A 20,372-nucleotide genomic window follows, 5' to 3' on the forward strand; every position below is an offset into this window, starting at 1 on the left:
CCTGCGATCCAGGATTATAAAAGCAAATGCAATGGTGACAGAAACGCAAAACAAATACTGTTAGATGGATGGATTATAAGGCCGTTCTTTCTGTACAGTGTACATGCGAGTTACAAACAAACAAGAGAACGTGTCTGTCATTTTCTGTCAGCGGTCGTTAAGTTCGACACAACACGGCTACCGACCCTGCTCATCGTCTTCGATACGAGGGGCTGTAGCCGCTCGCCGCTTGAAGTTTCACTGGTGCCCTCCTGTCGCTTCTGATACTCCTTCTGAAGCTCCTCGAGACGACTCGATACCTGAAAAAAAAAATACTGTTAGATACTTAGATGAAACCCAGATCAAGCAGATGCCATGGAATCTATTGCTAGATTTCCTTCACGTCTGAATGTAACGAACTGATACTGGTAACATGCTGGTCCAATGCCGAACCATCCGGCTCCCAAAATCTTCTGTACGGAGCCACAACATCCCAACTGGCCCTGGAACCAAACACTACCTAAATTCGCCACTTCAATGCCTATTGTGACAGAAAGCGAAATACGAAATACAAAGGTGACAATGCAGCATGCTATATTGCAAGCTAATCGAGCACCACAGTATTGGGAATATTAGCTAGCAAACAGATGCGTCGACATTAAAGCCACATAAAGAAGACTACTCAAACTTGTAGGCTAAAAGAATACTTTATAACAAAGAGAATTCATATACTAGTAGTATCGTACCTTTAATTTATACCATACTACTGCCTTACTACAATGTGTGTGTGTGGGGGGGGGGGGGGGGGTAACCTTCTAACCCAAAACCAAAAATCAAAAATGGAAAAGGTTTCAGAAAACAGCACGTGCCAACCTTTTGTTCTTGCGATGATGGGAAAATTAAAAGGAACACATAATAAAACGCATGTAAAAGCAAATTTATCCAAAAGCAAGCGCTCATGTAAACACAAGTTCTGCGAAATAAGAAGTGAATTACCTTAAATGAAAAGGCAAGCGGCAATAATACATCTGGATCTGTCGCTTCCTCAGGGAAATTTCTCAAGGCATAGAGCAGTTTCTCAAAAGGTAATTTGACCTGACGGTAGGATAAAAATTCAGTATTTCTCAATATTTGTTTCAAACATGGTTTCAAGCGGAAGTGACAGAAAATACAAAATACTTACTAAATCATCGTGACAGAGTCTCAATAGAGCCAATCCAACTTGGAATACAACCTTAATACCCTGTTAGGTATCAACCAGCAATAAGAATAGCAACCAGATCAGAAAGTGCACAATATAATCAGTATGTTATTTGGTATTACTATTACATCAATTACAGATTGGTAGATTAGCACCTAAAAATGCAAATTAATAAACACATCAGACAATAACCTGATCAAATGAAATAAACTTTCAAGCCAAAAGGTTTTGGTTGCTATGAAAAGGGTACCGAGAAAAGGAACAAGCAGCTTGTTGTTAGAAGACCATTTAAGAGTAGCACAACAATCTGTTTCATATACTCCCTTCGTCCACAAAAGAATACAATTCTAGCACAGTAACAAGTTGAAGTATATTGAGTTTGACTAACTATAAATGAAAAAAATCAATACTATAATAATAAATAAGTACCATTAGGGTTGCCGTGAGATATATTTTCATGCTATACTAATATGACATAAACATTAATATTTTTACCTATATATTTGTTCAAACTTTAGACACGTAAACCAATATTTGCACCTAGAATTGCATTCTTTTGTGGACAGAGGCAGTACATCTTGAGTCAAAACTCTTTATGTAAACCTTCATAACGAAACGAGTTGTATAAATATAAGAGACTATACCATTTATGAAGCAATAGTGCATAAAGAAAAGTCAAATAACCCAAGGTGCAATCTAAACACAAAATGCACATATGGCAGGATAAGATTCTAACCTCATAAAGAAACACATCCCAAACTCTAAGAGTTAGATGAAATGGGAAGGAATATGAGAAAACTGTGATAAACCATTGACTTGCATACATGCTTGGGTTTATCATTTCTTCAACAAAGTGTTGTCCCAATTTTGGCATGAGCTCAATAACTAATTTCTCAAACTGAGACAAATATTGCTGCACAAGCGGCAAACCAGCCTGTTCCAAGGGTAAAAACAGATCAGTATAAATTTATAGTATGTATGTTTACGCAAGAAAAGAAGAAATTTTGCATCTCCAGCATTACTAATCACTCAAAACTGAAGATGAATACAGATGAAATACGAGTAGCCAGGAAAACATTTTACTTACTAGTTTAAAATTTATATACGTCAGATAAGGATAGACAATAAAGACAGCCATAATATAGCCATCGAATTATAACTGGAAATCCCAATGCAATCCTAAGATAATAGCCATTACCTGATACAAGCCTTCCATTGGTGCATGGACAGCTCCCTTTAGCAACGCGACTAATAACCAGAATGCATCCTCCTCACTCATATAAAGAAGCAGCAGCCCAGCTAAAAATCCCATTCCCTGCAAAATGAATTGTGTAAACAATAGAATATTATTCCAGAGAGATCTTTCTATCTGAAAAAATAGGTCACCGAACTCAAAACAAACCTGCACATATCCAACATCCCTGTCATAGACAGAATATGCTTTCAAAATGTTATACAATGATCTTTGGCCTGGACCATGCCTTTGTTGAAAGAATATATGAGATGGAAATGTGCGTGATATGTCACGAATAATTTCCAATTCAGAGGCCGATGTCTCATATATCACCAGTGTCTGCCCAAAGTAGAGCACAATGATACAAATAAGGTTAATATATCAATAACGAGAACACTAGTCTACATAGAACTCTGTTTATTAAGAAATATAAATGCAAACTGTAATAGATAAAAAAACTATAAAAAATAGGACATTAGTTCCTTCAAAACTGTCAGGACTTAAGAGACTAGCCACAAACTTCAGTGCAGTCAATAAAGCATGGTGGAGTTATTGTACAAACTTGCACTTCAAGAATGAGATTCAATAAGGTCCAATGTTGATGTAAGTATATATAATCCTTAAAGAGTTACAATAATTTATTTAACAACAATACATGTATGCTACTTCATGTGCTGTTCACTTGTTCCCCTGTTTCTCAATCTAGTAACAGGTATAACTAGGCAAATCACAATCATATAATGCCGGAAGTTGGAAGAAAAAAGGATCCTTGTGGGTACCTCGTAAACCCCTGGGTTCATTAGTAAGAGGTCCCGACTGCCTGAAATCAACTGCCAAACAAGTCCTCTGAGACAATCAGGAATTCCTTTCCTTATTCGCCTTTTAACCACATGAGGGTTCCTTCTAACATAATGCTTCCAGTCATTACCACCAACACCTATCATCTTCCTCCATTTTCTTATCCTTCTTTCCTCCCTATAGCAACATAAAAAAGAAATAGAATAAAAGCACTTGTAAGGTAGTTTATTTAGAGAAATAGGAAGGTGAAGTAAGACAATAACTGATTTACACAAGTAAATAGTCTGATACGGGGGAAAGAATGGTAATATGGTGTCGGAGGCATGAGTAAGGTAGTAATAAAAAGGTGTGTTTATCAGTGAAGCAGTCTAATGTATTAGAACCATTCCACCAGTAAGTGCTGGCAAAGCTAAGATCCAATCTTATGCGTAGAAATGTAGTAAGAGCTGCTAGAAAGAAGAAAATGGAATCTAGGATGGTCTTAACAACCACCTATTGGAATCGACTAACATATCAAATCGGTAGAAACAAGATACAACGACCCTAATATATCATACAGCCCACTGCATTCCGATAATACATATCTTGTATGGCAGGTCATACCTTTCACGCTCATGTATAGACTTGCCTTTTGGAATTCCATCAGGTGAATTGCCTTGTTCTGGCTTTATAAAACCAAATCTGTCGACGGCACGAGATGGAGCTGGTCCTGGTTCGGTGCCATCGGTCCCTTTCTTCTTATCCATCTCACTTAGTACCTTCAGACACCTTGTCCATATACCTAAATCGATATCCTGCCAATTATTTCGAGAAACCGTCAACTGATTTAAAGTGCTTAGCTTCTTACCACAAGAACTTAGCACGGAATAAAGCAGAATGATACTAGAAGACAAAAGAAGTGGAAATAGAACAAACAGCCTTGCCTAATTTCTGATATCGAAGAACAGCATCACATTTCTTTTTAGTGTCACATGCTATCACTGGATATACAGACCACGGATTTAGGACGACAGATGAATGGAACCCACCTTCCCCAAGACCGGAAGGATCAGCTAAAGGAACATGTTAAACAAAGCATACTCCGATAGTCCGATCGCGCAAGCGCAATCCTCTTGACAATCCATAGCTACTCAATTTGCCTACCCGATGCCCCCTCGGCCCTACGCTCCTCAGCCCTCCTCCCTGCAAGCATGGATTCCAAAAAATTTGCAAGCGAAGGGGCGCCTCCCGCCCACAGCCGAATAACCACCCCAACCCTAGGAATCCACAAGGACCATGACAACACAGAATCCCCGAGACCCGACGCCCCCGACGAGAACGCGACAAGCCATCGGCAGCATTCGGATCGGGCGCCGCCAGCACCCGGCCGTACCGATCGCCCTCCCTTCCCGCGGGAGCCCCGCCCGGTAAAAACGAAGCTCGAGCAGTGCATTTTTCCAATCTCAGGAGAGGAGAGGTGGGATGACCGACCTGGTTCTCGCGCGGCGCGCTTTGCCCGGATCTCGGGAGGAGGGGAGGAGGCGAGGAGATGCGATTTTGTCTTCTTCGGTCTCGAGCGAGGGTTCTTCGGCGACCGCGACCCGGACGCGGAAGGGACCCGGTCGTGTCCGCGGCCGTGCCGTGCTTCGCGAGCTTGTGACGTGACGTGGCCCGTTACGGGGGACGGGGATCCTGCGTCTTGTTGCTGCAGTTTTGCACAAAATGAGAGCCTTTTTGGACCGTCACTAACGAGCTTGTGCTGAGTTCAGTTTTGACCTTTTTGGGCCGTTAACGGGTTGTGTTGTGTGATTGTTTGTTCTCTCGGGCTTTTTTGTTGACCTTTTTAGGCCGTCAAAAAGAGCAATTACCGTGGAAATGCAATTCAGAATTGTGTGCTGTGTGCATCATTGGCTGCAAAAAATTTCTACCATTGCCAAGCGACGAGTGCTGATCACCTGATCCAACAGCTACCGGCCCACAGGAGCGGGCGTCCCCGCGACGCCACGACTCCCGCCAAACCATAGCCACGAGTTCCCTGCTCCCCCGGCCCCCGCTACCCCGCCAATCCTGTCCCGGGTTTCTGCCGCCGGCCGCCATCACGCGATGGATCCCCTCTCCCTCCTGCAGCTCCCTCGCGCCTCGCGCCCACCGATGCCCCTGGCCGCGGCCGCCGCGCCATTGGTCTCCGCGAGGCTAAGCGTAAGCGGCGGCGCGCGCTCCGTTCGGAGGCGGCGACGGCGCCGCGCCGCTGGGCTGTCGGTGTTCGCCGTGGCGACCGAGACGCCGCGGACCGAGGAGCAGCAGCCGTCGCCGTCCGGGGAGGAGCGGTTCGACTGGCTGGACCAGTGGTACCCGCTGGCGCCCGTGTGCGACCTCGACCCGCGCGCGCCGCACGGCAAGACGGTGCTGGGGCTCAGCGTCGTGGCCTGGTACGACCGCGGCGCCGGCGAGTGGCGCGTCTTCGACGACGCCTGCCCGCACCGCCTCGCGCCGCTCTCCGAGGGCCGGATCGACGACAGGGGGCGCCTCCAGTGCGTGTACCACGGCTGGTGCTTCGACGGCGCCGGCGCCTGCAAGTTCATCCCCCAGGCACCCGCCCTCGGCCCGCCGGTGCACACGAGCAGCAGGGCGTGCGTGGCGTCGTACCCCTGCGTGGTGCAGAACAACATCCTGTGGTTCTACCCGAGGGCTGACCCCGAGCATAGCGACGTGCTGCAGAGGAAGCGCCCGCCGCTCATCCCTGAGATTGACGACCCGGACTTCGTCACCGTCTATGGCATCAGAGACCTCCCTTACGGGTAAAGGACCCAGGTTTTTTTTCTCTGAGTTTTGATTTCCGAATCTGTGATCCATTCACTATCCAGCTGCATGCCTGCAGTGCGCATTTGGACATTCGCAGTTCAGTCATGATTCGTGGCACTCTTGCGTTGCATTGCAGGTATGATATTTTGGTTGAGAACCTCATGGACCCTGCTCATGTCCCGTATGCACACAAGGGGATCATGCGTGGCATTCGCAAGAAGGAAGATCCTGGAAGATATGTCCCTGATCTTACATGAGTATCATCTCTCATGTTTATCACTGTTAATGAAGTTGTTCTTTCAGAGTTTCAGTCTATATCATAGAATTAGGGCCTCTTTGGATACAAGGACTAGTTGCTGCTTGCTAGCTAGCTAAAAAATAAGCCTAAATTAGATCTAGCGCACCCAAACAAGAGGACTAATAGGTAGACTAATTTTCAGACAAGTATTTAACTATTGTTGTTGTTAACCAACAAGCTAGCTAACCATAGTTAATTTGACGTGATTTTTAGCTCCAACTAGTAACTAAGCCATATGTATCCAAGCAGACCCTTAGTTAGAGTTGGGATTACTCTGGCCTCTTGCTCCAAGGAGTGGACGACAATGCTTGTTGCTTGTCATTCTGCATAGCTGATTGGGAGTTGTTTATCTTCCTCACAGTCGACTACGATAAAGAGGGCGGCGGTCCAGTCAAGATGAAGATCGAGCAGGCAAACATAGAAGGGTTTGTGTCACCGCAAGAGCGGGGCTACTTCCAGTTCGTCGCGCCCTGCACGTTCTTCGGCACGCCGTTTGTGCAGGAGGTGTGTGAGTCCCCCTCCCTCTCTGTCAATGCAAGTGAATACCGGAATGAATCCGTCGAACCATCTTAACTTACAAGCGCCATTCACTGTTCTTTTGAACGCGCACCGTTCACTGCTCTTGGTGGGTTGGTGACCAGGGCCAGAAGAAGAAGGCGCCTCGGGTCATGCTGGTGTTCTTCTGCATCCCGGTCGGTCCTGGCAGGAGCAGGGTGATCTGGGCGTTCCCGAGGAACGTCGGGGTCTGGCTCCACCATATCACGCCACGGTGGCTGTACCACGTCGGCCAGAACCTTATATTGGATTCAGACATTTTCCTCCTCCACGTTGAGGTACATAGCTCAAGTTCTGTCAGTGTCAGGCACACGACAAACATCCAGATTATACTCTGCTCTAACCCATACCCAAAGATTAGCGATCCAGGCTTTTGCTAATGCTAACTCTTGTTTGCTGAGTTTCTTTTGTCAGGAGCGTAAATTTGCTGCGGCAGGGCTGGATAACTGGCAGAGAGCTTGTTACGTGCCGACGTCGTCGGACGCCATGGTGGTCGCCTTCAGGAACTGGTTCAGAAAATTCTGCAAGAACCAGGTCGGCTGGGCAACCTTACAAGTCGACCAGCTGCCACCAACGCGTACCAAGGACCAGCTCATGGAGAGGTAAACAAGCCAGCCAGTGATCTCCGCACTGTCGTGAATCATCCATTGCACGGCTGCCAAAGGATTCAGCAACACGCATCTGTAACTGTGGACTCCCATGGCAGGTACTGGTCGCACGTGGTGCAGTGCAGGAGCTGCAACGCGGCGCTCAAGGCCATGAAGGCGCTCGAGGCTGCCCTGCAGGTGGCCTCGGTCGCCGTCGTCGGGTTCCTTGCCGTCGCTAAGGGAACGGTCCTCACGTCAACTGTTCAGAGGGCCGCAGTCGTGTCGGCGACCGTGCTGTGCTTCGCTGCCTCCCGTTGGCTTGCCAACTTCATCCAGAAGAACTTCTACTTTCAAGACTACATCCACGCCTACAAGTGACACGCTCATGAATACGTTTTTAAAGGTTTTTGTTGCTAGGAGATTGTTGTTTTTACTGTGAATGCATATTATTAGGAGAATTGGGTGGGTAGAAAGCAGTATCTATACTGCATTAACTTGTATATAATAATGCATATAATCGATAATAAAACGGAAGACACGCGGCTTCAGTTGTGTTTACTGGAACTGTAAATTAGAAACGCTTAGGAAGGCGACTCTAGCCGAGTTGGTTAGATGGTCTTTACCTGAATTGGTTAGATAGAATGAGTATCACTTTTTAAATCCTGAGTTCGAATCCTAGTGGAAACGAATTTCAAACTAAGGTTAAAAAAAGTCATTTGTTGGTTTCAGTAATTATGTGCACATGAGATGGTCTGACCTATAAAGACAGATTCTTGTGTAAAAGTTGAGAGGGCTCAAAGCACGAGTAAAAATACAAACTATAGAGTATGGATCCTCATGCAGCATAGGAATCAACTTTTATGACATTTCTCAGTCAAAGCTTCGATTGAGCTTCTTGTCGGTCGTGGAGTTGGATACTTGTAGGAAGCACAGAGTTTTTTATACGGTAGCAATTGTATATGTGTGTTCTTGCCGTGTCGGCTGGCGGATGGATTTCATATGTAAGATACGAACCAACATATTCAAACTTCGTGTTTATTTATTTTTCATGAAATCCAGACAATCAAATCCCATGGTTCTGCGAAACAGCAGGCCATGCAAGAGAATACAAATAATTTCAGTGTATCTATAGTTCTACGGGTCTGTTTGGTTCAGCTTTTTTCTAACCAGCTTTTTTGAGATTCTAGCTGTAGAGAGAATCTGGCTGTGTAGAGAATCTGAGTATCATTAGGATTAAGTACAGAAGAAGATAAAGTTGTCCATGAGGCTCAGGATCTATAAAGTGACGGATTAGTACTATTGCGACGTCTCAACCATGTTTATGTTGATTTTGAATGCTTTTTACTCAAACGAATTTTATAGAAATTGGCTGAAAAACTGAGTGTTTGGCAGTCCGCAACAGCTTTTGGTGGCCAAAAGCTGCAAAAAGCCGAAACAAACAGAGCCTACACCTTCCCCAAAAAAGATTCCACGGTTTGCCATGAATGGATTCTGTTGCATAAATATTTGAAGTGAGGAACAAAACGAAAAGACATGTGAGTACAAAATGTGTGGGTTATTAGCGAAGAACTAAAAGTTCTTGGTTGGTGTCCGCCAAGGCTCACTGTTTACGGCAACTCCACAACTGAGTGTAAATAAAATTATTCTGGTAGCCACATTGTAATCGATCCCCATTTGGTAGAACAAAACGTCATCCACGATACCCCTTACGCTCTGAAATGAAAAAAATAAAACGCTTTAATCAGTCATCAAGAATTTAGATATCAAAAGACAGGCAGGCACATGGCAATCACAAATCAGCGCAGATCATAAAAGTTAAGAAGTATTCTTGATTCTTTTAATGATATAATAATAAGGGAAAAGATAGATATTGTCAGGATTCAAGAAACAATTAAACAAGAGTTCACGAACAAAGAGTTACAAATGCTGGTAGGGGGAAATAAGTTTCAATGGCAGTGGCTACCTGGTAAAGGCCATTCTGGTGGGATTTTGTTAGGAGTCAAGGGAAAGTTGGGATCTGTATGCTTTCGCAATTAAAGCTGTGATAAGAGACAGACGTTTGAGCTTTCGATGGGTTGTGGTTATAGTGTATGGTCCCGTTAATCATCAACATTCCGGAGACTTTATGGAGGAACTCTCCGGTATTTGTGAGTGTTGAAGAGTGAACTGTTATTGCATAGAGAATGGGTACAATATATAGACTCAACCTAACCCTAATGGGCCCTAACCCTAATGGGCCGGCAACCCAACAGTGGTGCCGACCCACACACTCACACACACAGTCTAACATCCCCCCGCAGTCGCAACGGGGGCACCACACACGATGAGACTGGAGTAGAGGCCGAAGGTAGGAGCCGACGGGTTGAAATCCCCCCGCAGTCGCAGCATCGTGATGGTGCGAATGTTGCGGCTGGAGTAGAGACCGTTGCGGCTGGATAGCCCCTAGATGTCGAGGTAGCCGAAGTCGATGTGGTCGCGGTCGGAAGACGCGCAGCAAAAGCCTGATCTTCGGGAGGGGTCGACGTTCCAGCGTCAACGATCGGCAGGGCGACACAACAAAAAAAAGGGCACCAGCAGGCCGACCTTCCTGCTTCTTCGATCGTCCAGGCGTCAAGGAGCCTCGCCAGGGAGGCCGACAGCAGCGCACGCGTCTGCGCCGGTCAGGGTGTCCGCGCCCGCTGCAGAGTAGAAGGGGTATCGGTGGATCCGGCCGGGAAGGCCACGGCAGCGACGAATCCAGCCATGAAGACGGCGATCCGGCCAAAGGGATGGCGGATCTAGCCGAGAAGGCCGCAGCAACGTGGATCCGGTGGGGAAGGCCGCGGCAGCGACGGATCCAACGAAGGCGATGAAGGGGGTGGGCGGCGGGGCGGGTCCAGCCGGACAGGGGCCTGTGCCGGACCTGGCAAGGGGTGATGACGGCGCCGGCGACGGGAGAAGCTCTAAGTGGGAGGCGCTGCTGGGGCGTCAACGCGAGCAATTAGGAGGTGGCTAGCGCGATGACAAGGGGCTGCACGGGCAAAGACGCCGACACAGGGGAGAGGGGCGGGGAACAGCTCGGGCTGCCTCGACGGTGGAGGGCTGCGGCGCTGGAGGGCGGACGAGGGCCACAGGCAGGTTAGCCCAGCCACCGCGGCCGTCGCTGCTCCACCGGAGGGCGCGCAGGCAGGCGAGCCGAGCCGCCGCAGCACCATCGGAGGGCGCGCAGGCAGTGCGGGTGGAGGTCCCGTCGAGAACCGCCGCCAAGGAGAGAGAGGAGACCGCGCACTGGGCCGGCGGCTGACCCGTGTGCACGCCGGATGGGGGCGACAGTGACGTGCGCCGGTGTGGTTGTGCGCAGCCGGGCCGCCCGCGCACCACCAGGGGCCGCCCGAGACCAAGCGCCGTCGTGGTCGGGCCGCCATGCTGTGGCTAGGGCCGGCCGCGCCCGAGCGCCGGGGGGCCGCACCGCCGCAAGGAAAGTCGGGCCGCACGCGGGGCTGCCCGCACCGCCGTGCCTGGCCAAGGCCGCGTGCCGGGCAGCCGCTCGCCGTCGAGCCAGCCTGCGCCGTGGCCGCCCCGCGTTGGGTAGCGCGCGCCTGCGCCAGGGCCAACGCCGCCGGGGCCGAATGTGGGGGAGGAAGGGGAGGAGGCAGCGACTGGAGATGTGGCCGCCCCCGGGAGGGAAGGATGAGCCTCCCGGGGGCGGCGACGGCTGGTGTGGGTGGCGGCTGCTGGGATAGAGCAGCCGGCTGCTGTGGGAGAAAAGAAAACCTAACCGAACCTAGTCTGATACCATGTTGAAGAGTGAACTGTTGTATTGCATAGAGAATGGGTACAATATATAGACTTAACCTAACCCTAATGGGCCCTAACCCTAATGGGCCGGCAACCCAACAGTGGTGCCGACCCACACACTCACACACACAGTCTAACAGTGAGGAAGAAATTCTTCCATCATTATAGGGGATGATTTCAATCTCATCAGAAATGTGAACGAGAAAAACTCTTCACAATATGATCAGAGGCTTATGGATTTGTTCAACAGTTTTATTATGAGATTCAAATTGAGAGAGGTCTCCATGGGTGCTCTCAAGTACACTTGGACGAAGTTTATGTGGAGCTGCACGAGTCATATCCTTGACTGGGAGCAAGCTACGAGGGATATGAATAAGTCTGATATGTCTCAATCTATTCGCCTATTTTTGTTAGCAGGCCTGGTTTGGGCTTTATGGCGAAATCAAACTAGATGGCGATTGAAAAGAGATTCCCTAGCAGTACATATGTGATTATGTATGATGCTATATCTTTTATGCAGAGTTGGGGTGTGCTTCTTAAGCTAGAGGAACTAAGCAGGCTGGAGAAGATCATGGAGCTGGTGAAACGCTGGTTGCAAAAATTTCAGCCAACAGTGGGGAAGGGGATAGACATCGTAGTGCTCTGAGTGTATGTTTTTTCAGTCATTTCTGCTGCTGTTTTTTCAGTCATTGTCTTGTGAGAGAGGAGGCGAGACTCTGGGTGATTTCTGTTTCGTCGGAGGTGGTCCTTTTGTGCTTGACCATTTCTGTTCCATGTTGCTATTCTAGCTCAGTATGTGCTGATACATCTGTAAACTGGGAACCCCAGTAGAGTGTGTGACTTGAATGTACCAGAACGTTATATGCTTTCTTAAAAGCAGAGCAATATATCGTTAAAAAAATAAGGAAATGGTCGGACTTTCCATGACGTACCTCGTCATATAAGAATCATCGGCTGTACTGATTACAATATTCTCACCCGCTTCAATAAAAGGTGGTGCCTAAGATAAAGGCAAAAGGTGATGTTAGAAAGAGACAGTTCAAATCTAATAGCTCTATAAAGGTCCATGTTCAAAAAATTTCAATCATTACAATTAGGTTAAACATCCAAATGAATTTCAGGACAGAAGTAACTTTAGTCACCACATTAATGAAAACAAGCAAGCGAGCCGACCAGGTGAAAGATTATGGTGGCAACAAAATTTACTCGACAAAGGTATGAAAAAAATGCAAGAGGTGAAAGATTTTTTTGACGCAGAGAGGTGAATGAATCATGAGAATAAGGCTTACATGACTAAACTTTAAACAGAAATATAGAAAAGTAGGAAGCTGTGCCAATTAATCAACTACAAATCATTTCTGTTTCTGTACATATAAATGATCTACAAATAACATGCATACTGCACTCTGCCCACAGTTCCACAAAGAGAACAACACTAGATCAATATCAACAAAGTGTGCATAATGACAAAAATTGTAGGTAAGGAACACTACAGAATGGTGGCCAGCAACTTACAAGCACTGTAAGACCATTATCCAGCAAGACCCTTTTATACCTGCATTTATAACAAGCATGTGCTTATTTAATTGTATAATGCTGATTTGCTGAGGGTTGGATCTTTTTTTTGAACAAACGCAAGAGAGCTGCGCATCATTATATTAAGAAGAAAAAACATAGAAGAGACAAGACTTATCAAACCTAATACAAAGGCCCATAAGCCAATACCCCCTCCACTATAACACAACGTGCCACTCACACAGAGCAACACCACGACCAAAACGACAAACAGCAGCCAAACTGCTAAGGACCCCTAGGGAGCTAGCACAGGAGTAGGTCTTGCAGAGCTGATGCGCCAGCCAAGCACCAAGCACTACACTCCTCAATCACAGCACTCAATCACAGCACGCATAACTTGCTGGGGGCAGGGGACAATACACTTAAAGACACAAGCATTTCGGTGTTTCCAAATCTCCCAAGCAACCAAAATGAGAGGAACCAACGAGGAAGACCAAGAGGTCCTCCCAAGTACAGATCAAAACACTATAGGACCAACCAGAAAAACAAAAAAGAAAAACAGACCAGACCCCTAGCAACTAACTGGCTATGTTCGAAGCCCAGTCAAGAGCTGCTGCATATCAGCAACTCCAGCCATACACCACAAACGAGACTCGTCCCATATTTTCTACAAGAGAAGCTGGACGTCTGCCTTAGATCCTTCAAACACACAGGAATTCCTAAACTTCCAAATCTCCCAGGCTACCAAAATGATCAGCGTATCGAGTCCTTTTCTAGCCTCCTTCTGCACTCTCTTGACCGATCGTGTCCACCAGATAAAAAAACATAGTGTCCTGAACTGTAGGTGTAATGACAGCCAGGCCTAAGGGCTGAAAAATGGAAAATCAGATTTGTTTGGAAAAAAACAACATATCAAGATATGTTGAATAGTTTCAGCTGCTTGATCACACAAAGGCCGAATGTGGTTAACATATCAAGATATGTTGAATAGTTTCCGGGTGATGGAGGCCACACTTAGCGAGACGATCCGCTGTCCAACAGCAGTTGTTTTTGGCCAGACATAAGAAGAATTTACACTGCAACGGAGCCCTACTTTTCCATAATTTCCTCCATGGTCCAAATTTAATAGAACCCTCAAAAAAGGCCGAATAAGCAGACTTGCTGATGTAATTCCCAGACTGGGTAAGCTTCCACCTATGCTGATCAGGAACATCCGGCTGCAGAACCATCCCATCCACCAAATCCCAGATCGGAAGAAAAGCAATCAGTAGTTGGACAGTTAGAGCCCCTATAATATCAGAGACCCAACCTCTGTTAAGGAGGGCATGAGCCACAGTTCGAACCTTGGTTATTCTCCTCGGGACTGATTTGAACAGGGTAAGGGGCCAATTCAGCAATATTATTACCATTCAACCACCTATCTGTCCAGAAGAAGGTAGATTGCCCATCCCCTACAACAGACACAAGGGCAATGCTTCTTCAGCTGGAGATTTTCGGCCAATTAGCTTGATTCAAAGTTTTGCTAAGTTGGTCACTAAGATCCTCGCTAATCGATTGGGGCCATATCTTTAAGACCTGGTGGCAGCTAAACAGAGTGCTTTTATTAGAGGAAGGTCAATCCACGACAATTTCATGCTAGTGCAACAATCGATTAAGTTCCTTCATAAGAGGAGGATCTCTAGTTTACTGCTGAAACTGGATATTTCCAAGGCTTTCGACTCAGTCTCGTGGGCGTTTTTGTTGGAAATTTTGACTCATTTGGGCTTTGGACCTGTTTGGCGTAATCTGATCTCCAACTTGTTATTCACTTCTTCTACTCAGGTGCTCCTGAATGGCTCGCCTGGTAATCATATTTTTCATCGGAGAGGTCTTCGCCAGGGAGATCCTCTTTCTCCCATGTTATTTGTGCTGGTTATGGATTCTTAGCAGCATGTTCATGGCTGCTGAAAATAGAGGTTTGCTGCAGAGCCTTGGGGGAGCTGATATCCGCAGTAGAGTCTCCATTTATGCGGATGATGTGGTTCTTTTCATAAAGCCAATTGATGCAGATCTGAATTGTGCTAAGATGATACTAAACTGTTTTGGTTCAGCTTCCGGTCTGGTAACCAATATGCTCAAGAGCAGTGCTATTCCAATTAGATGTGATGTTCAGCAGGTGCTTGCTGGCTGCAGTGTGTTGCAATGCAGTCCCGCTTCGTTTCCTTGCATGTATCTGGGGCTGCCCATCTCTGATAAAAAATTGAGGAAGTGTGACCTTAAGTTATAGATTGAGAAGATTGCAGACCGTCTGCCTAACTGGAAGGCTCGACTGCTCAACCTGGCTGGGCGGACTGCGCTGGTGAAGTTTGTTCTATCGGCCATTCTGACCTATCTTCTTATTGCAATCAATGTCCCTCAGTGGGTTATTAAATCAATTGATAAAATTCGGCGAGGATTTCTTTGGAGAGGAAGAAATGAGGTTAATGGTAGTAGTTGTCTTGTTCCATGGGAAGTTGTCACGAGGCCCCTGAAGCTTGGCGGGCTTGGGATCCCTAACCTTAAATTCAAAAGTTGGGCATTGCAGGCAAAATGGTTATGGTTGGAAAAGACGGATCTGAGCAGACCCTGGCGTGGGTTGTCCCTCCCAGTGCAGCGACAAGTTAGACAGTTTTTTGACTTGTCGGTTTTTACCATTTTAGGGAATGGGACTACTACTCTCTTCTGGTCGGATAGATGGATTCATGGGAATACTATCCAGGACATTGCCCCTGAGGTGGTGGGTATGGTTGGCCGCAAGGCGTATTCTTCCAGAACGGTGGCACAGGCTCTGGACAATTGGCATTGGGTCAGTGACATTCGTGGTCCTCTTTCCTTGAGAGGGTTGCAGCAATATCTGTTGTTATGGGATACTGTGGGAGAAGTTTTGCTTTCTAAAGATGCTGACAAACATGTTTGGATGCACTCTTCTTCTGGGATGTTCTCCTCGAAGTCTTGCTATAAGGCTTTTTTCATGGGATCCATTTCATTTGAGCCATGGAAACGTTTGTGGAAATCCTGGGCTCCCCCAAAATGCAAGTTCTTCCTCTGGTTGGCGATAAGGAATAAGTGTTGGACTGCTGATAGACTAAGAAGGAGAGGGTTGCAACACCCGGTTGTTTGTGTTCTATGTGACCAAGAGCAGGAAACAGTGCAACATCTTCTGTGTACTTGCAGTTTTGCCAGGCAGTTTTGGCATGCTGTCCTTTTTCCCTTGAGTCTAGGGGCTCTTACTCCTGCTGTTGATGAAATCTCCTTTGCTGATTGGTGGAGGAAGGTGATTAAGAAGGTGCACAAAAGCAGAAAGAAAGGCTTCAACAGTCTCATTATTTTGGGGTCATGGTGCTTATGGCTAACTAGAAACAGAGCTGTTTTTGATGGTGTGAACCCTTCCCTAAGCTCTGTAAAAAATTTGTTTCTGAATGAGTTAAGTTGCTGGGTTAGGGCTGGAGCTAAGCAGCTAGCAAGTTTTGGTCTTCCTGCTATTATGAGTACGGTCTAGATTGTGGTCAAGTGTTCGGTTTGGCCTATGGGCATTGTACTTTGGTCCTCTTGGACCTTTTTCCTCTCTTAATATAATGACGTGCAGTCCTCCTGCGCGTTCGAGAAAAAAAAAGAATCGAACATGGCCCTAGCTTTAGATGGCACAGATATGGGGAGGCCTGCCCAAAGCCTGTTGGGATCAGTTCTACGCGGCCAAAGCCAACGGATCCACAAAGCCCATCCAAGGATTTCTAGGTTATGAATTCCCAAACCCCCAAGCTCTAGAGATCGTTGAACCTTCTCCCATGACATAAGACAATTCCCTCCATTAGCTTGTTCCTGTCCTTTCCAAAGGAAGCCCCTCCTTTTCTTATCAATAGCGTTGATGACCCATTTTGGAAGATCGATAGCAATCAGATGATGAATGGCAGTGGCTGTTAAAACTGATCGAACCATAATTAGTCTTCCCGCCCTATTCATCAATGATGCCTTCCAACCCGACAGATGATTAGCTACCTTGTCAATAAGTGGCAAAAACTACTCCCTGGTTGGCTTCCGAACAGATAGCGGGAGGCCAAGATAGGTCCACGGAAACTCCTTCGAAGCACATGACAGAATGTCCTCAGTGAGAGCACTGCCTCCACCGAGCACTGAATTGGAAATGCAGAGCTCTTATTGAGGTTAGTTCTTAGACCAGAAGCATGGCCAAACAAAGGATTAAGGGGTCGCAGGAAAAGCCAACGCCAGTACCTCGCCCAAAACCCTAATCCATAGACATGACCCATCACCTAGGCGTCGGAGTGACTAGAAGAGCAACAACCAACGACGGCTCAGATCTCGGTGCCTGCTGTTCCCCTGCAAGGGCAATGGATGTGATGCCGGCGACGACGACCATGCTCCACCACCACCTCGCCAGGACGCGTCAACACAACAACGAAGGTATGTTACCATATTCCTCTCAGTAGAACAGATCTACTCGTCATCGAGGATTTGCAGTTACGGATTGGTATTCTAGGGGCTTAGGAATCGATCCTGGACACCTCAGAATCTAACAATGACCACTTCACATTAGACAGTGTTAACTTAATAAGAACAAATGGATGATGAAATAATATAAAAGCTTACTGTGGTTGAGCAGTTAGCCCTTTTGTATTTGGTTGTGCTTCAACAACAGTGCAAGTCACTCGTTGAGGAACTGTCCCAGACATTGGCCGGCCATCAAAGTATTGTAGATTCACTTTCATTTCATCTGTTATGAACAAGAAAAAAGTAGTGTGTAAGGATTTTAACAAATGCATTATTCTAATATAACTTCCAAACTGAGAAGACGAAATTAACATGGACATTGCAAATCTTCATAAGTTAATGAGCCGCTAAGGCTGGAAACTACGAAAAATTAAGACAAATATTACAATGCAACTACAAAAACAGTAAACAGTTCTACATTAGTAAATAAATCCTCCTTATGATGCTGCTACAGCACCACCAGCTTTCAGATATGAGAAAAGGAGTCATATGAAAAGCTTCTTGTACGAATACAAAAACATAAGCACATTTTTTAAACCATTGAATTTCTTCTTGTTGTTAGTTAGTAGTCAGCTGGACCTTTTAGGTATGCAGCAGCTTTGCCAAACAGTTCCTTCGAAACTTCAAGTTGCTCAAACGTTTCAGGCCTAGCAAATAAAAGACACCAGATTATAGATCACGAATAAAAATGAATATCGACATCATCATAACTTAGTATGTGAATATATAATGACAAAAAAAATGAAACCTACTCCATAAGAGTCACAGTATCTCCTTCCTGATACAGATATGTGAATGACTTCTCCTCAACAAAAACTCCTGTGTTCAGACAGAGTATTAAATAATTGGACTAGCATTGTAAACATGATTATTTAATTTAAAACAGAAAAAACTGAAAACATGTTATCAAAGATTTAAACTGACACTTGTGTTGTCAGTCAGGGTTTATTAGGCTATCTCCAACAACTTTTCTATCTCATTCTCTTAAACTGACACTTGTGTTGTCAGTCAGGGTTTATTAGGCTATCTCCAACAACTTTTCTATCTCATTCCCTATCACACCTCCTATTTCAAACTTCACTTTGTAAACAGTGCTATCCACAGTACAAAACAGTGTTTTGCACGGCCATATGCACGATCTGCTGGACACAGCCTTATCCCCTTTCCCAATGCCAATGGTGGTCAGGCCAACACAAGGCTATCAGCTCAGGCTCTGTGTAGGGAAGTTGGCAAAACAAGAAGGCTGAAACTTAGCCAGGATTCAGGTAGTAGTGAAACCGGATAGTTTTGGATGGCATCATAAAAAACAATTAGATATAGTACTGGATTATTTTTATATTTTCTCCAATACTATTAATATAGTGTACTTATGTGCAAACATAACACAATTATTGCATCAAACTAATTGCAGCATTCTTGAGAGGTTACTGGTCACGGCTATCACATGAGATAATCAAGCACATTTCGGGCGGGCGCGGGGGGGGGGGGGGGGGGGGGGGGCTACATGCATGGGGGCAAGTAGGCTACAATACGAAGGCTTGCATGGGTACATCTTAGCTGTTAAAGTTGTGTTTTAAGTAAGAAAAAGAAATCATACTCTCAAGGGCCTCATCAGTACGAAATCTTTCTGTTATTTTGTTTCCAGTGTCAACATCCCTCAGTTCGACCTGAAACAGTCGAAGTGTTCGAAATAAAACAAAATAAATATTGACTACTTGAAATTATGATACTGAAGAATGAGGCGCCAACTGCCTGCGGCAAATAACGATAAAACAAATAAAATGACAGACCTGTATTGTGGCCCCTCCTCTTCCTTGATGTGAATGTTGTGCTTTTATTACCTGAACAGAAAACAATCAAGTCAGCAAACCATACAGGGTTCTTCTGGTAATGAACACAGGTATGTACAAACTACCAAAACAGTGACTACCAATGAATACAGGAAGAACTTTGTACCTGATAAATGTGGCCTTGAATTTTAAGGTTGGCCAAAGAGACAAATGAGTAATAGTCAATGATACTGGAAAGAAAAATTAAAACACAAGAGATGTAAGCTCACACCTCTTCTTTGTATTACATTTCCAAGTTTCACCTACAAGATATGAAGACAGCCCCAAAGTTAATCAGCGCATAATGCTTCAGAAAAGAGAAAAGAACTGAACAAAGCATTAGGACATCATATGTTAGTATTACATAAAACGATCATTCATTGACATGCGTTTTTTGCCCATAGGTAAGGCTGTAAGACTTCCTACTGACAGCTAGCTCTAGCTGTAGTGAATTTACTTCAGAGGCACAGCACTTTACTGTGCCGTGTATCTACACAATTCGCACATTTCAACCCATGGCATGAACTCGATAGAGATGTATGATGATGAGTACCGTAATAAACTCGCAGCTATACCCTGCAATCCGCATACAAATGATGAGCAAGTCATCTTTACCATATCTGACGAACTAAACAGGACAGGTGTAACCAAAACACCTCTGAACGAAAGCTATTATAAAACCCTAGCTAAACCCACGACACAGACCAAACGAGAATGACCGCGGAAAGGAGAGGAAGGTGTCGCAGAGTATTCAGAGCGTACGTCGGAGCCGAGCATCTTGGCGCCGCGGCGCTGGGTGGCAGCCCACGGCGCGGTGGCAAGCGAGCCCGAGGTAGCGGGCGGAGCCCATCGCGCGGCGGCGCCCGCAAGCGTGGCGATCGCATGGGCGCGGCCGCTGTGCGCAGCGTAGAAGAGAGGTAGGCGGCGGGAAACCTCCAGAACCTTCCGCCCGAGGATCTGCATCGCAAAAGTCGGCGTTGCTTCCGCTTGCTCTTGCGCCTTCGCGAAGAGGAACCCAGCAGCACACCATCTGGGCCGAGCCCAACATTTCGGTCGGATTCAGGCCCACCGAACTGGGTCTGGTTAGCCACTTTTTAGTTTTTTCTGATTGGGTGGTCCCGGAAACTCAGAAAGATGCCGCTGCAGCGCTGCCATCATGGGTCCCGCTGTCTCCTGCCCGAGGTGAGCCGCCAGGCCCCCAGCTGCAGCGCCCAAGCCAACCAGGCGGCACCGCGGCAGCACGCACGCGTCCCCACCGGCAACCACTACCCGCGCCCGCACCCAAAATAACCTA

At 46.3% G+C, this 20,372-nt stretch overlaps 3 protein-coding genes across 4 annotated transcripts; 1 reads left to right on the top strand and 2 right to left on the bottom strand.

Moving 5' to 3' along the window:
* Nucleotides 1-40: 40 nt before the first annotated feature.
* LOC100272252 (USP6-like protein) lies at nucleotides 41-4,845 on the bottom strand. Its single transcript, NM_001146747.1, has 9 exons — nucleotides 4,683-4,845; nucleotides 3,816-4,006; nucleotides 3,194-3,389; nucleotides 2,583-2,753; nucleotides 2,379-2,495; nucleotides 1,917-2,114; nucleotides 1,163-1,222; nucleotides 976-1,074; nucleotides 41-299 (listed from the first exon to the last, which is right to left on the bottom strand). The coding sequence occupies exons 2-9, from the start codon at nucleotides 3,956-3,958 to the stop codon at nucleotides 138-140; spliced, it is 1,146 nt and encodes a 381-aa protein (NP_001140219.1). The 5' UTR covers nucleotides 3,959-4,006; nucleotides 4,683-4,845; the 3' UTR covers nucleotides 41-137.
* A 308-nt stretch (nucleotides 4,846-5,153) lies between these two features.
* On the top strand, nucleotides 5,154-7,991 carry LOC100281213 (uncharacterized). 2 transcript variants are annotated; one of them, XM_008676088.4, is made up of 6 exons: nucleotides 5,154-5,989; nucleotides 6,130-6,228; nucleotides 6,651-6,795; nucleotides 6,939-7,124; nucleotides 7,261-7,448; nucleotides 7,553-7,991. In XM_008676088.4, exons 1-6 carry the CDS (start codon nucleotides 5,295-5,297, stop codon nucleotides 7,809-7,811), a joined length of 1,572 nt encoding a protein of 523 aa, XP_008674310.1. In that variant the 5' UTR covers nucleotides 5,154-5,294; the 3' UTR covers nucleotides 7,812-7,991. The 2 variants fall into 2 exon arrangements, with proteins under 2 accessions (XP_008674310.1, NP_001147604.2); NM_001154132.3 differs by having other exon boundaries at nucleotides 5,195-5,989; nucleotides 6,933-7,124; nucleotides 7,553-7,975.
* Nucleotides 7,992-8,806: 815 nt separating this feature from the next.
* LOC100282703 (elongation factor P) lies at nucleotides 8,807-20,110 on the bottom strand. The gene is made up of 11 exons (NM_001155610.2): nucleotides 19,841-20,110; nucleotides 19,311-19,341; nucleotides 19,206-19,219; nucleotides 19,040-19,090; nucleotides 18,847-18,916; nucleotides 18,002-18,068; nucleotides 17,829-17,896; nucleotides 17,349-17,472; nucleotides 12,726-12,765; nucleotides 12,143-12,210; nucleotides 8,807-9,146 (listed from the first exon to the last, which is right to left on the bottom strand). The coding sequence occupies exons 1-11, from the start codon at nucleotides 20,039-20,041 to the stop codon at nucleotides 9,140-9,142; spliced, it is 741 nt and encodes a 246-aa protein (NP_001149082.2). The 5' UTR covers nucleotides 20,042-20,110; the 3' UTR covers nucleotides 8,807-9,139.
* Between the last annotated feature and the right edge of the window lie 262 nt (nucleotides 20,111-20,372).

The sequence above is a fragment of the Zea mays genome, chromosome 1, assembly GCF_902167145.1.
Source record: "Zea mays cultivar B73 chromosome 1, Zm-B73-REFERENCE-NAM-5.0, whole genome shotgun sequence".
NCBI classification, from domain to species: Eukaryota; Viridiplantae; Streptophyta; class Magnoliopsida; order Poales; family Poaceae; genus Zea; species Zea mays.

Coding starts and splice junctions, on each gene's coding strand:
- LOC100282703 (NM_001155610.2), bottom strand. CDS start 20,041: ATGCAGATCCTCGGGCGGAAGGTTCTGGAGGTTTCCCGCCGCCTACCT. Junction 18,069..18,846: donor TACTGATGAGGCCCTTGAGA/GTATGATTTCTT, acceptor GTCTGAACACAG/GAGTTTTTGTTGAGGAGAAG. Junction 17,473..17,828: donor AGCTGCTGCATACCTAAAAG/GTCCAGCTGACT, acceptor TGTTCATAACAG/ATGAAATGAAAGTGAATCTA.
- LOC100281213 (NM_001154132.3), top strand. CDS start 5,295: ATGGATCCCCTCTCCCTCCTGCAGCTCCCTCGCGCCTCGCGCCCACCG. Junction 5,990..6,129: donor ATCAGAGACCTCCCTTACGG/GTAAAGGACCCA, acceptor GTTGCATTGCAG/GTATGATATTTTGGTTGAGA. Junction 6,229..6,650: donor AAGAAGGAAGATCCTGGAAG/ATATGTCCCTGA, acceptor TATCTTCCTCAC/AGTCGACTACGATAAAGAGG.
- LOC100272252 (NM_001146747.1), bottom strand. CDS start 3,958: ATGGATAAGAAGAAAGGGACCGATGGCACCGAACCAGGACCAGCTCCA. Junction 3,390..3,815: donor TCTATACATGAGCGTGAAAG/GTATGACCTGCC, acceptor ATGTTGCTATAG/GGAGGAAAGAAGGATAAGAA. Junction 300..975: donor CGCTTGCCTTTTCATTTAAG/GTAATTCACTTC, acceptor TTTTTTTTTCAG/GTATCGAGTCGTCTCGAGGA.